Raw genomic sequence first — 15,407 nt, forward strand, 5'->3', positions numbered from 1 at the left:
CAGATGACCATCCTACCCATGCTAGATTACGGAGACATAATTTATAGATTGGCAGGTAAAGGTGCTCTCGAGAGGCTAGATGGTCTTTACCATTCGGCCATCAGATTTGCCACCAATGCTCCTTATAAGACACATCACTGCACTCTATACTCCTCTGTAAACTGGTCATCTCTGTATACCCGTCGCAAGACCCACTGGTTTGTTGCTAATTTATAAAACCCTCTTAGGCCTCACTACCCCCTATCTGAGATATCTACTACAGCCTTCATCCTCCACATACAACATCCGTTCTGCCAGTCACATTCTGTTAAAGGACCCCAAAGAACACACATCCCTGGGCCGCTCCTCTTTTCAGTTCGCTGCAGCTAGCAACTGGAACGAGCTGCAACAAACACTCAAACTGGACAGTTTTATCTCAATTCCTTCATTCAAAGACTCAATCAAGGACACTCTTACTGACAGTTGTGGCTGTTTTGCATGATGTATTGTTGTCTCTACCTTCTTGACCTTTGTGCTGTTGTCTGTGCCAATAATGTTTGTACCATGTTTTGTGCTGCTACCATGTTGTGCTGCTACCATGATGTTGTCATGTTGTGTTGCTGCCTTGCTATGTTGTTGTCTTAGGTCTCTCTTTATGTAGTGTTGTCTCTCTTATCGTGATGTGTGTTTTGTCCTATATTTATTTATTTATATTTATATATATATATATAATTATTTTTTATCCCAGCCCCCGTCCCTGCAGGAGGCATTTTGCATTTTTGGTAGGCCGTCATTGTAAATAAGAATTTGTTCTTAACCTACTTGCCTAGTTAAATAAAGATTAAATAAAAGAAAGAAAGAAAGAAAAAAGGTTTCCAAATGGGTTTTAAAGCTTTTTGGTTCCAGTTAGAACTCTTTTTGGTTCCAGGTAGAACTCTTTTTGGTTCCAGGTAGAACTCTTTTTGGTTCCAGTTAGAACTCTTTTTGGTTCCAGGTAGAACTCTTTTTGGTTCCAGTTAGAACTCTTTTTGGTTCCAGGTAGAACTCTTTTTGGTTCCAGTTAGAACTCTTTTTGGTTCCAGGTAGAACTCTTTTTGGTTCCAGTTAGAACTCTTTTTGGTTCCAGGTAGAACTCTTTTTGGTTCCAGGTAGAACTCTTTTTGGTTCCAGGTAGAACTCTTTTTGGTTCCAGTTAGAACTCTTTTTGGTTCCAGGTAGAACTCTTTTTGGTTCCAGGTAGAACTCTTTTTGGTTCCAGGTAGAACCCTTTTTTGGTTTCAGGTAGAACACTCTGTGGAAATGGTTATTCATGGAACCGAAAAGGGTTTTAAACTGAAACCAAAACTCGTTTTTCAAAGTGTTCTCTTATGGGAAAATCCAAATAACCCTTTGTAGATGTTACTTTTTTTTATAAGATTGTATTCACATTACCCTGCCTTCATGTACATATCTACCTCAAATACCTTGTACCGCTGCACATTCATCTGGTACTGGTACTCTCTGTATATAGCTCCACATTGATCTGGTACTCCCCGTATATAGCTCCACATTGATCTGTTACTCCCTGTATATAGCTCCACATTGATCTGGTACTTCCTGTATATAGCTCCACATTGATCTGGTACTTCCTGTATATAGCTCCACATTGATCTGGTACTTCCTGTATATAGCTCCACATTATCTGGTACTCCCTGTATATAGCTCCACATTGATCTGGTACTTCCTGTATATAGCTCCACATTGATCTGGTACTTCCTGTATATAGCTCCACATTGATCTGGTACTTCCTGTATATAGCTCCACATTATCTGGTACTCCCTGTATATAGCTCCACATTGATCTGGTACTCCCTGTATATAGCTCCACATTGATCTGGTACTGGTACTTCCTGTATATAGCTGTACATTGATCTGGTACTGGTACTTCCTGTATATAGCTCCACATTGATCTGGTACTTCCTGTATATAGCTCCACATTATCTGGTACTCCCTGTATATAGCTCCACATTGATTGGGTACTCCCTGTATATAGCTCCACATTGATCTGGTACTGATACTCCCTGTAGATAGCTCCACATTGATCTGGTACTTCCTGTATATAGCTCCACATTGATCTGGTACTCCTTGTATATAGCTTCACATTGATCTGGTACTGGTACTTCCTGTTTATAGCTCCACATTGATCTGGTACTCCCTGTATATAGCTCCACATTGATCTGGTACTCCCTGTATATAGCTCCACATTGATCTGGTACTGGTACTCCCTGTATATAGCTGTATTCTTGTGTATTTTATTTATGCTTTGTATTTTTATATATTTTTTTACCTCAGCATCGTTGGGAAGTGCTCGTAAGCAAGCATTACCCGTTAAAGTCTACACCTGTTGTGTTTGGCAAATGTGACAAATAAAATTAGCTTTGTCTGGGCAGACTAACATTCCATACTATCGAGAAAGAAAATAATCTTAGAGCCCTGGTGAATGATGTGATCCAGAAATGTGGGGATATTTATTAAACGTTAGCCCGTATGAATGGCTGTTCATCTAAAGAGATACACCTGTCTGTCCATCGCTGTGGTTCATCCATACAGAGATGATTCAGCTAGTTTGTCATCTCCGTCAGGTCCCCCTATCTCGCCTGTTGTCAATTTGTCTAGGACATCACCACACACACACACACACACACACACACACACACACACACACACACACACACACACACACACACACACACACACACACACACACACACACACACACACACACACACACACACACACACACACACACACACACACACACACACATCTGGGTGGTGTTAATGTTGTGTCAGTTGTTTTGTCCCCAGCTAGCTTGAAATTTCTGTCTCTCTCTCTGTCTCGCTCTGTCTCTCTCTGTCTTTCTCTCTCTCTCTCTCTCTCTCTCTGTCTCGCTCTGTCTCTCTCTGTCTTTCTCTCTCTCTCTCTCTGTCTCTCTGTCTCTCTCTGTCTTTCTCTCTCTCCATCTTTTCATCTCTTTGTTTCCAATCAGTTTTCTTATCTTTGTTTGTGAGCAAAGATGTAATCTTTGTTCAATCAGAGAATGCTGCTATTAATGAGATGCTATTGGACCACACCATTATTGGCAGGGTGAAGAGGGGGATATAGGGTCAGTTGTTAATGATAGATAAGCTGGTATTAAGATGTAGTAGAAATTAGCCTCCCTGCTTCTAGATTAAACATTTATCTTCATAGTTCTGTGAGTCAGGGATTCCTCTGTGAATTGACGACTGCGTCACAGACATTTCCCCAGAGCTTCGTGCAGGGAAGTGGGAGAGTTATGGGTGGGTGGGGGGGTGGGGGTCTATTAAGAGGAAAGAGGTGGGTGTTGACTGCTCAGCGTGCTTGTCAGGTACAGCTGCTGCAGAGTGAAGACTGTGATTGAGTCTCACTTCAAGTCTCCTTGATTCAAAGTCAATGGCAGCAACAGCCGTTTGTCCTCACAGGAAGCACTGTGGATCTGTCAGGGAAAACACTCACGATGAAAACATTACTGAGGGACTAAAGGTTTTAAGAAACTGTAAGGGATATCTACTATATTTGATGTTACCATGAAGTGACTATTCAAGCCATCAAGATCCTATTAAATTACAGTCAATTATTATTCTAGTTCATAATTATATATGGCAGCTATATTGTATCTAGGAAAACCAAAGTTTTCCAACATGAGGTTTTGTAGTGATTCCTATGTTGATGATCTGAATAATATTTGCTGGTCTGTGGTGTGTAATGAGGACTAACCAGATGCTGCACTTAACACATTTATAAAATTGCTTACACCAGTTACTAATAAGCATTAAGAAAATGACTGTAAAAACGATTAAATCCCAGTGGATTTATGAGGAATTAAAAATGTTTATGGTTGAGAGGGATGAGGAAAAAGGAATGGCACATACAGTTGAAGTCAGAAGTTTACATACACTTAGGTTGGAGTCATTAAAACTCATTTTTCAACAACACCACACAATTCTTGTTAACAAACTATAGTTTTGGCAAGTCGGTTAGGACATCTACTTTGTGCATGACACAAGTCATTCTTCCAACAACTGTTTACAGACACATTATTTCACTTATAATTCACTGTATCACAACTCCAGTGGGTCAGAAGTTTACATACACTAAGTTGACTGTGCCTTTAAACTGCTTGGAAAATTACAGAAAAGGATGTCATGGCTTTAGAAGCTTCTGATAGGCTAATTGACATCCGTTGAGTCAATTGGAGGTGTACTTGTGGATGTATTTCAAGGCCAACCTTCAAACTCAGTGCCTCTTTGCTTGGCATCATGGGAAAATCAAAAGAAATCAGCCAATCAGCCACCTCAGAAAACAAATTGTAGACCTCCACAAGTCTGGTTCATCCTTGGGAGCAATTTCCAAATGCCTGAAAGTACCACGTTCATCTGTACAAACAATAGTACGCAAGTATAAACACCATGGGACCACGCATCCGTCATACCGCTCAGGAAGGAGACGCATTCTGTCTCCTAGAGATGAATGTACTTTGGTGCGAAAAATGCAAATCAATCCCAGAACAACAGCAAAGGACCTTGTGAAGATGCTGGAGGAAATAGGTACAAAAGTATCTATATCCACAGTAAACAAGTCCTATATAAACATAACCTGAAAGGCCGCTCAGCAAGGAAGAAGCCACTGCTCCAAAACCGCCATAAAATAGCCAGACTACGGGTCGCAACTGCACATGGGGACAAAGATCGTACTTTTTGGAGAAATGTCCTCTGGTCTGATAATCAGATGGCTCATTCATCACAAAACCCACTGATATTGCCAACTACTTTAATGATTTTTTCATTGGCAAGATTAACTAACTTAGGCATGACATGCCAGCAACAAACGCCGAACCTACACATCCAAGTACACTGCTCAAAAAAATAAAGGGAACACTTAAACAACACAATGTAACTCCAAGTCAATCACACTTCTGTGAAATCAAACTGTCCACTTAGGAAGCAACACTGATTGACAATAAATTTCACATGCTGTTGTGCAAATGGAATAGACAAAAGGTGGAAATTATAGGCAATTAGCAAGACACCCCCAATAAAGGAATGGTTCTGCAGGTGGTGACCACTGACCACTTCTCAGTTCCTATGCTTCCTGGCTGATGTTTTGGTCACTTTTGAATGCTGGCGGTGCTTTCACTCTAGTGGTAGCATGAGACGGAGTCTACAACCCACACAAGTGGCTTAACAACAGACTTTCAGCATGCTTATAGGGAAGGGCATTCAACATGCACGGAACTTACACAAATGACTGATGATTGGCTGAGAGAAATTGATAACAAAAATATTGTGGGAGCTTTTTTTTTGTTAGACTTCGGCTTTTGACATTATCGATGGTCCCGTGTGGCTCAGTTGGTAGAGCATGGCGCTTGCAACGCCAGGGTTGTGGGTTCATTCCCCACGGGGGGACCAGGATGAATATGTATGAACTTTCCAATTTGTAAGTCGCTCTGGATAAGAGTGTCTGCTAAATGACTTAAATGTAATGTAAATGTAATCGATCATAGTATGCTGCTGGGAAAATGTACATGTCATGGCTTTACACCCCCTGCTATATTGTGGATTGACAATTACCTGTCTAACAGAACACCAAGGGTGTTCTTTAATGGAAGCCTCTACAAAATAATCCAGGTAGAATCCGGCATTAACCAGGGCAGCTGTCTAGGCCCCTTACTATCTTCAATCTTTACTAATGACCTGGCTCTGAGTAAAGCCAGTGTGTCTATGTATGCGGATGACTCAACACTATACACGTCAACTACTACAGCAAGTAAAATCCCTGCAACACTTAACAAAGGGCTACAGTCAGTTTCAGAATGGGTGACAATAAATAAGTTAGTCCTAAATATTTCAAAAACGAAAAGCATTGTATTTGGGACAAATCATTCACTAAACCCTTGACCTCAGCTATATCTTCTAATAAATAATGTGGAAATTGAGAAAGTTGAGGAGACTAAACTGCTTGGAGTAACTGTTATGGTCAAAACATATTGATGCAACAGTAGCTAAGATGGGGAGAGCTCTGTCCATAATAAAGTATTACCTTTTAAGAACAATATCAACAAGCCAGGTCCTACAGTCCCTAGTTTTGTCGCACCTTGACTACTGTTCAGTCGTGTGGCTAAGTGACACAAAGAGGGACTTGGGAAAAGTACAACTGGCCCAGAACAGGGCAGCACGGCTGGCCCTTAAATGTACACAGAGAGCTAACAATAATATGCATGTCAATCTCTCATGGCTCAAAGTAGAGTAGAGATTGACTTCATCACTACTTGTTTTTGTAAGAAGTATTGACAGGCTGAATGCACCAAGCTGTCTGTTTAAACTACTGGGCACACAGCTCGGACATCCAGGCATACCCCACAAGACATGACACCAGATGTCTCTTCACAGTCCCCAAGTCCAGAACACACTACTACATAGAGCCATGACTACATGGAACTCTATTCCACATCAAGTAACTCACGCAAGCAGTAGAATCAGATTTTTTTTTAAACGGATAAAAATACACCTTATGTAACAGTGAGAACTGTGAAGAGACACACACAGGTACAAACACACATAACACACACGCTATACACATACGTACACCTGGATAGTGTTGTAGTAGAGTAGTGGAAGGAGGAAATACACTTAATGTATTGTGAAATCTATTGTAAAATGTATTTTAATGTTTAAAAATAGTATTATAATGTATATTACTGCCTTAATTTTAGCTGGACCCCAGGAAGAGTAGCTGCCTTGGCAGCAGCTAATGGGGATTTATAATAAACACAAATACAACAATTATGAGCACAGAAACATACACTACCTGATCAAAAGTATGTGGACACCTGCTCATTGAACTCTAAATCATGGGCATTAAAATGGAGTTGGTCCCCCTTTGCTGCTATAACAGCCTCCACTCTTCTGGGAAGGCCTTCCACTTGATGTTGGAACATTTCTCTGGGGGATTTGCTTCCATTCAGCCACAAGAACATTAGTGAAGTCGGGCACTGATGTTGGGCGATTAGGCCTGGCTCGCAGTCGGCGTTCCAATTCATCCCAAAGGTGTTATATAGGGTTTAGGTCAGGGCTCTGTGCAGGGCAATCAAGTTCTTCCACACCAATCTCGACAAACCATTTCTGCATGGACCTCGCTTTGTGCACAGAGGCATTGTCATGCTGAAACAGGAAAGGGCCTTCCCCAAACTGTTGCCTCGAAGTTGGAAGCACAGAATCGTCTAGTGTATGCTGTAGTGTTAAGATTACCCTTCACTGGAACTAAGGAGCCTGAACAATGAAAAACATCCCCATACCATTATTCCTCCTCCACCAAACGTTACAGCTGGCACTATGCATTGGGGCAGGTAGCGTTCTCCTGGCATCTGCCAAACCCAGATTCGTCCGTCGGACTGCCAGATGGTGAAGCGTGATTCATCACTACAGAGAAAGCGTTTCCCCTGCTCCCGAGTCCAATGGTGGCGAGCTTTACGTCACTCCAGCCGATGCTTAGCATTGCGCATGGGGATCTTAGGCTTGTGTGCGGCTGCTCGGCCATGGAAACCCATTTCATGAAGCTCCCAATGAACAGTTCTTGTGATGATGTTGCTTCCAGAGGCAGTTTGGAACTCAGTAGTGAATGTTGCAACCGAGGACAGACGATTTTCACGCACTACGCGCTTCAGCACACGGCGGTCCTGTTCTGTGAGCTTGTGTGGCCTACCACTTCGTGGCTGAGCCGTTGTTGCTCCTAGATGTTTCCACTTCACAATAATAGCACTTACAGTTGACCGACTTGTTGGAAAGGTGCCACGTTGAAGTCACTGAGCTCTTCATTAAGGTCATTCTACAGCCAATGTTTGTCTATGGAGATTGCATGGCTGTGTGCTCGATTGTATACACCTGTCAGCAACGGGTATGGCTGAAATAGCAGAATCCCCAAACTTGAAGGGGTGTCCACATTCTTTTGTATGAACAGTGTATATTCTAAAATGAACTGTGGAGATTTAAGGCATCTAAATAAATCAGAAAGGATTCCCATATAAGTACAAAGACAACCTGACCTTTACAGACATCCAGACAGTGCAGGAGACTCTCTCTGAACATGGTAATCGTGTGGCATATCACTCAGGCATGTGAGAGGGAGGTAAATATCTCTTCACACATGGAATGCCACTGATTATTTACATGATGCAAATGAAGGCTGTGACCAAAAGAGAAGAAGAAAAATACTGCTGGAGGGCAGGCAGGCAGACAGGCAGATAGGCAGACAGGCAGGCAGGCAGACAGGCAGGCAGGCAGACAGGCAGGCAGGCAGGCAGGCAGACAGACAGACAGACAGACAGACAGACAGACAGACAGACAGACAGACAGACAGACAGACAGACAGGCAGGCAGGCAGACAGACAGGCAGGCAGACAGGCAGGCAGGCAGGCAGGCAGACAGACAGGCAGACAGACAGGCAGACAGGCAGACAGGCAGACAGGCAGGCAGACAGGCAGACAGGCAGGCAGGCAGACAGGCAGGCAGGCATACAAACTAAATGTTGTGTGACTGGAGTAGTGGCTAGGACGGAGAGATAGAGAGAGAAAGAGAGAGAGAAAGGGAGAGATCGAGAGTACAGGGAGAGGTGGAGGATTTCTCTTTCGTAATAACTTTGACACTCAAGAGGTTCCCTAGAAATGTGTGGAGCCAAAAGGGCTCTCTTACAGTGCCTTCAGAAAGTATTCATACCCCTTGACTTATTTCACATTTTGTTGTGTTACTGAATTCGAAATTGATGAAATAATTTTTTTTCTCTCTCACCCATCTACATACACAATAGCCAATAACGACAAAGTAAAAACATGTTTTCAGAAATGCTTGCAAATTTATTGAAAATGTATATCTAATTTACATAAGTATTTACACCCGAGTCAACACTTTGTAGAAGCACCTTTGGCAGTGATTACAGCTGTAAGTCTGTCTCGGTAAGTCTCTAAGAGCTTTCCACACCTGGATTGTGCAACAATTGCCCATTTTTCTTTTCAAAATCCGTCAAGATCTGTCAAAATTGGTAGACAACCATTTTCAGGTCTTGCCATAGATTTAAGTAGATTTAAGTCAAAACTGTACCTCGGTGTAGACTTGGCCTGTTGTTTTAGGTTATTGTCCTGCTGAAAGGTGAAATAATCTCCCAGAGTCTGGTGGAAAGCAGACTGAATCAGGTTTTCGTCTAGGATTTTGCCTGTGCTTAGCTCCATTCCATACATTGTTCATACTAAAAAACTCCCCAGTCCTTAACTATTACAAGTATACCCATAACATGCAGCCACCACTATGCTTGAAAATATGGGGAGTGGTACTCAGTAATGTGTTGTTTTAGATTTGCCCCAAACAAATGTCGACAGACAGACAGACAGACAGACAGACAGACAGACAGACAGACAGACAGACAGACAGACAGACAGACAGACAGACAGACAGACAGACAGACAGACAGACAGACAGACAGACAGACAGACAGACAGACAGACAGACAGACAGACAGACAGACAGACAGACAGACAGACAGACAGACAGACAGACAGACCGACCGACCGACCGACCGACCGACCGACCGACCAAACCGGCTACAATGTTATAGTATAGAATTGTATAGTACAGCATAGTCTAGTTCAAAGGCCTAGTGCAGTCAAAAAACGTGATTTGCCTGTGATTTATTTACATTTATACACAATGAGGTTGGAATAGTACTGTTAAATTGTGAAAATTATGATAATGCCCTTTTAGTGTCGGAGCTGTTTGAAAAGGCGACCTGAAATTTCAGCTTGTTTTGGTGGGGTGGAGTTTTGGCCTGCCTGGTGACATCACCAGGATGTAAATTGGTTAACAGACCAATAAGAAAGACAGTTCCGAACCTCTCTGCCAATAACAGCTAGTTTTCAGTTTTCCCCTTCCCACTCAGACCACTCCCACCAAAATTCTTGCTTGAGAAATTTCCCTTTCCGAATAAGTTATTTTTGTTAATTTTTTTACCATTTAAATTGAAAACAATCACAGTAAGGTACTTAATTGTTACCCAGAAATGATTTGATATTGAGATATAAAAAAAAACAACTGCATTGGACCTTTAAGCATTGCGCTGTGTTCACTGTATCTATAAGTCTTATCCGCTGCATGGGTGTCTGACTGTGGGTGAGACATGGCATGGCTGCATGAGAAGAAGTCAGATTTTCAAAGTGGCCCAATGCCTATTATGTACAGTGCATTCGGAAAGTATTCAGACCCCTTCCCCTTTTCCACATTTTGTTTCGTTACAGCCTTATACCCCATAATGACATCACAAAACCCCATAATGACATCACAATACCCCATAATGACATCACTATACCCTATAATGACAAAACTAAAACAAGTTTCTAGAAATGTTAGGAAATGTATAAAAAAAAACAGAAATAATGTATTAGCATAAGTGTTCAGACCCTTTGCCATGAGACTCGAAATTGAGCTCAGGTGCATCCTTTTTCCATTGATCATCCTTGATGTTTCTACAATTTGATTGGAGTCCACCTGCCGTAAATTCAATTGATTGGACATGATTTTGAAAGGCACACACCTGTCTATATAAGGGCCCACAGTTGACAGTGCATGTCAGAGCAAAAACCAAGCCATGAGGTTGAAGGAATTGTCCATAGAGCTCTGAAACAGGACAGTGTCAAGGCACAGATCTGGGGAAGGGTACCAAAACATTTCTGCAGCACTCTAGGTCCCCAAGAACACAATGGCCTCCATCATTCTTAAATGGAAGAAGTTTAGAACCACCAAGACTCTTCCTAGAGCTGGCTGCCCTGCCAAACTGAGCAATCAGGGGGGGAAGGGCCTTGGTCAGGGAGATGACCAAGAACCCCATTGTAACTCTGACAGAGCTCTAGAGTTCCTCTGTGGAGATGGGAGAACCTTCCAGAAGGACAACCATCTCTGCAGCACTCCACCAATCAGGCCTTTATGGTAGAGTGGCCAGACAGAAGCCACTCCTCAGTAAAAGGCACATGACAGCCCGCTTGAGTTAGCCAAAAGGACTCTCAGACCATGAGAAACAAGATTCTCTGGTCTGATGAAACCAAGATTGAACTCTTTGGCCTGAATGCTAAGCGTCACATCTGGAGGAAACCTGGCACCAGCCCTACGGTGAAGCATGGTGGTGGCAGCATCATGCTGTGGGGATGTTTTTCAGCGGCAGGGACTGGGAGACTAGTCAGGATCGAGGTAAAGATGAACGGAGCAAAGTACAGAGTGATCCTTGATGAAAACCTGCTCCAGAACGCTTTGGACCTCAGAATGGGGGCGAAGGTTCACCTTCCAACAGGACAACGACCCTAAACACACAGCCAAGACAACGCAGGGGTGGCTTCGGGACAAGTCTCTGAATGTCCTTGAGTGGCCCAGCTAGAGCCTGGACTTGAATACGATCAAACATCTCTGGAGAGACCTGAAAAAAGCTGTGCAGCGACGCTCCCAATCCAACCTGACAAAGCTTGAGAGGATCAGCAGAGAAGAATGGGAGAACTCCCCAAATACAGGTGTGCCAAGCTTGTAGCGTCATACCCAAGAAGACTCAAGGCTGTAATCGCTGCCAAAGGTGCTTTAACAAGTAGAGGGTCTGAATACATATGTAAATGTGATATTTCAGTGTTTAAAAACCTGTTTCTGCTTTGTCATTATGGGGTATTGTGTGTAGATTGATGAGGGGAAAAACAACTATTTAATCAATTTTATAATAAGGCTGTAAAGTAACAAAATGTGGAAAATGTCAAGGGGGTCTGAATACTTTCCGATGGCATTGTATAGTATAGTTCTGAAAGTTATGTAATCGCTTGAAGTTATAAATAAGTTGAGCTGTGAGGGATAGGACAGAACTAGAACACCTTGTTCCCCTTTTTCTCCTTCCAGCCCACTGCCTACTATCTGCAGTACAGTACTGGGCCTTCTCATCTTCTGCATAGCCACGGAGAAGGAGATCTCACTGCAGTAACTTCACATGGTTGAGTCTCAGTCTCAGATAAGATCAAACTTGTACCAACACCCTATACCCTTCCTTTTCGTAGGCTACTCCTACTGCAGTTTCACCACAGTTGTGAGTTGTACAGAACTGAGAAAGTATCAGAATAATTCAAGCAGCTCAAGGCAAAAAGCGACATAAGCGGCTGCTTAGGGGTCCCTGCATTATATATCCTTTTCATTGTTCTTATCTCAACTTACTATTGAGAGTAAGAATAGTAGAATACACCAGGTATAATTTAGAAATGTGGTCGTGCATCATTCAGTCACTGAAAGTCAACCAATTCGCCATGTCATCTAACAATAATCATGGCTGCATAACGATCGGGCATGCTGGGTACGTGCCCAGGGCCCTGACCTCAAGGGGGATGCTATTGATTTTGTTAGTCTTTCTTACTTAGATGTCATATTAACATGGCATAAGTCATGGAAAAATTTATAGAATTGCAGGAAAATACTTGTAAAACTGCACATTTCTTCTATAAGGCAGAATTCGTAGAATTTCAGGAAATTTGTTATAAAGTTGCTACATTTTCTCTCTGCCGAATGGCAAAATGTGTAGAATTGCATAAAACTTGCTTTAAAATGGCAACATTTTCTCTGCACCCCATGTTAAAATGTGTAGAATTAATGGAAATTAACTTTAAAACTTTGTTTTTTCTCTCTGCTGTTTAGGGGGGGGGGGGTGCAAAAAAATTTGCCCGCAAGGTGGAGGGGCCCATCTAAATATTGCTTAGGGAGCCCAAAACGCTAGAGCCGGCCCTGGATTCAAGGATGACCCAGGTGCACACTGTTCAAGGACAGTAAACTCACTTACCTAACTAGCTCATAGTGTGAAGTGAAGTGCTGTGTAGGAGTTGCGTGGGGGCATTAGATTAGTCAACATTTGATTACACTCAATTGGCAAACTATTTCCAGAGATGTAGACTACAGCTATTCCGAGAAGTACAAAATCAGGAAAGTCTCATTCTCTGCAATTGTGTTTAGGAGTCTTTTAAATAAGCTGTCCAGTGTTTCCAGAAATATTATATATAATGAATTACAATATGAGTGAAATAGTTCTCCTTAAAAAAAAAATTGTAATTAAGTATGTTTAAAAACAGCTTTTCTGTGTTTGAATGGTGTGGCCATATCACAACAACAGAATGGTCTGGGCATATACTGGTCAATAAAAGTATTAATGACAAGTAAACAGCTGATTGGCCAGCTCAGCCAATGAGACGTCTCACACAAAAACATGACGTCGTCCTCTATGAGGAAATAGAAAGCAAGTTTGAGGTGGGATTTTTGAAGTGTTTTTTTCCCCCTCTCATTTATGCTTTTGTCATAAATACAAGTATAGGACGAGTCAACCGCATTTTTGGGGTATGAGTAACATATTATGAGCTTTTAAAAGTGAGATTTTCTCGGGTGCACAAGATGATGTGCCAAAAGGGAAGAGATCCATAACCCCAAGCATGAACTGATGACATATGAAACATTTGTATCTTGAGAATGACATAGTATTACCTCCTGTGACTTTTCATATGCGGTGCATCAGAACTATAGGCCTAAACCGAGAAGACACGGGCGGTCCGTATTTGGCTTACCAAAACCATGGGAGTTTAGCAGTGCTTTCCACTCAGGTAATGACAACCAATAGGAAGGCAAGGGAGTGTTCGAACACGCTCACTCACGAGATAGGCGGTCCCTTCGCAGTCCCAACATATCACACCTTGTGGTTTTGATGAAGTGCTGACTGCAATAGGATCTATTGGGCAATAGAGTTGCCTTGAAAAGGAATCCGGCGGTACAGCTCAAATTGTCGGCTCGCAGAAGAAGAGGCAGGTGACCGTCTAGCAGGCAGATCCACCTCCGCTTGGCAGTCTGAACGCAAGGCACATCGGTGGAAAACGACTGTATATTAGACCTTTATTGTCGTAATAGATATTCCATATTTAACTACATGCCTTTTAATTTAATTGTTTAGTTAGTCAGTTCTCCCTCCGAGATGGATAGCGCGCACACGAAATCCGCATCGGAAGTTTTAGAGAACTTCAGTGTGAACGAAAACACTGGACTCACACTTGAACAAGTGAAATCTAATTTTGAAAAATATGGACCGAACGGTGAGTAACATTGTTGCTGTTTACTGTTATTCAGTTTACCTGGTTGAGTGTTAAATGCAATTCTTCCACAGTCACGGATATCATTGAGCAGTTTAGGGAAAATGTAATTCATCCACAGTCACGGATATCATTGAGCAGTTTAGGGAAGATGTAATTCATCCACAGTCACGGATATCATTGAGCAGTTTAGGGAAAATGTAATTCTTCCACAGTCACGGATATCATTGGGTAGTTTAGGGAAGATGTAATTCTACCACAGTCACGGATTTCATTGGGTAGTTTAGGGAAGATGTAATTCTACCACAGTCACGGATTTCATTGGGTAGTTTAGGGAAGTTGGTTAAATTATTTCCCGCGCCTTATTGAAAAACACGAATATCTGTCGCATACATCCTGCAAATGTTCCTTCCACCCTACATCTGTTGACTGATCTTATGCTTGACGCTACTGCCCGTTTTGTTATTTAAAAAAAAATATGTATCACACTTCACCGAGCTACATTGCGTTTCTCGCTTTAAACAAAGTTGTGTGTACGTGGGGAAACAACGCACTGAACCCGAACGTTCCTTATCACAGATAACTGTTACAACCTTCAACCAGATTAATAATAGAATATGCTATTATTGTAACACCTGTATTTAGGCTGGACGTCTATCGCATCGGTTTTGTAATGCATTCATGCATGTATTTTTTTTGGGGGGGGGTACGTAGACTAGCTTTATGGCACGTTCATCAACGACAATTATTAATTAAGAATAACTATTGCATAGTGCAATACTGTAACAATTTCATTTGGGGCTATAGTCAACAATAGGAATAGCCTTTACACATTATGGTACCATCTAGCTTTTTGATCATGACTCTGTTCCATTACATTACACATAGTCATTGGACTAAGGCACCTTCTATACGGGGGATTTGTTCGATGCTCGGTCTGGACATTAACATACATCGCTTGCAATAGAAGCAAAAGGACCTTATCTTTTCATATCAGCGATACATAATTATCAAAAAAAACAAAAGGTAAAAGTGATACATACCTTTTTCTATAGGGTTAGGGTCCCACATAGCCACATTTCCATGTTACAGCGCTTTTCTACGGAAAACAGACAGAAGACCGTGGACTACCTGTGCAAATTAGCTTTCTGGCTCTTCCCGAACACCTGTGTGTAAACGAAAGATGGACGCCACAAACGTGTTGTCACTGAAAAATACTGTCGGCTGCAACTGTGTTAAAACAGTGT

At 42.1% G+C, this 15,407-nt stretch overlaps 1 protein-coding gene across 1 annotated transcript in view; it reads left to right on the forward strand.

The window, feature by feature from the left end:
• The first annotated feature begins 13,746 nt into the window (after positions 1-13,746).
• The window catches only part of LOC139537859 (sarcoplasmic/endoplasmic reticulum calcium ATPase 1-like), a 118,004-nt gene continuing 116,343 nt past the window's right edge, over positions 13,747-15,407 (forward strand). Inside the window, exon 1 of the mRNA XM_071339710.1 lies at positions 13,747-14,163. Within this exon, the coding sequence (XP_071195811.1) occupies positions 14,046-14,163 (118 nt within the window). The 5' untranslated portion in view covers positions 13,747-14,045. The remainder of the gene's footprint in view (positions 14,164-15,407) is intronic.

Source organism: Salvelinus alpinus, chromosome 13 (assembly GCF_045679555.1).
Source record: "Salvelinus alpinus chromosome 13, SLU_Salpinus.1, whole genome shotgun sequence".
In the NCBI taxonomy this organism is placed as follows: Eukaryota; Metazoa; Chordata; class Actinopteri; order Salmoniformes; family Salmonidae; genus Salvelinus; species Salvelinus alpinus.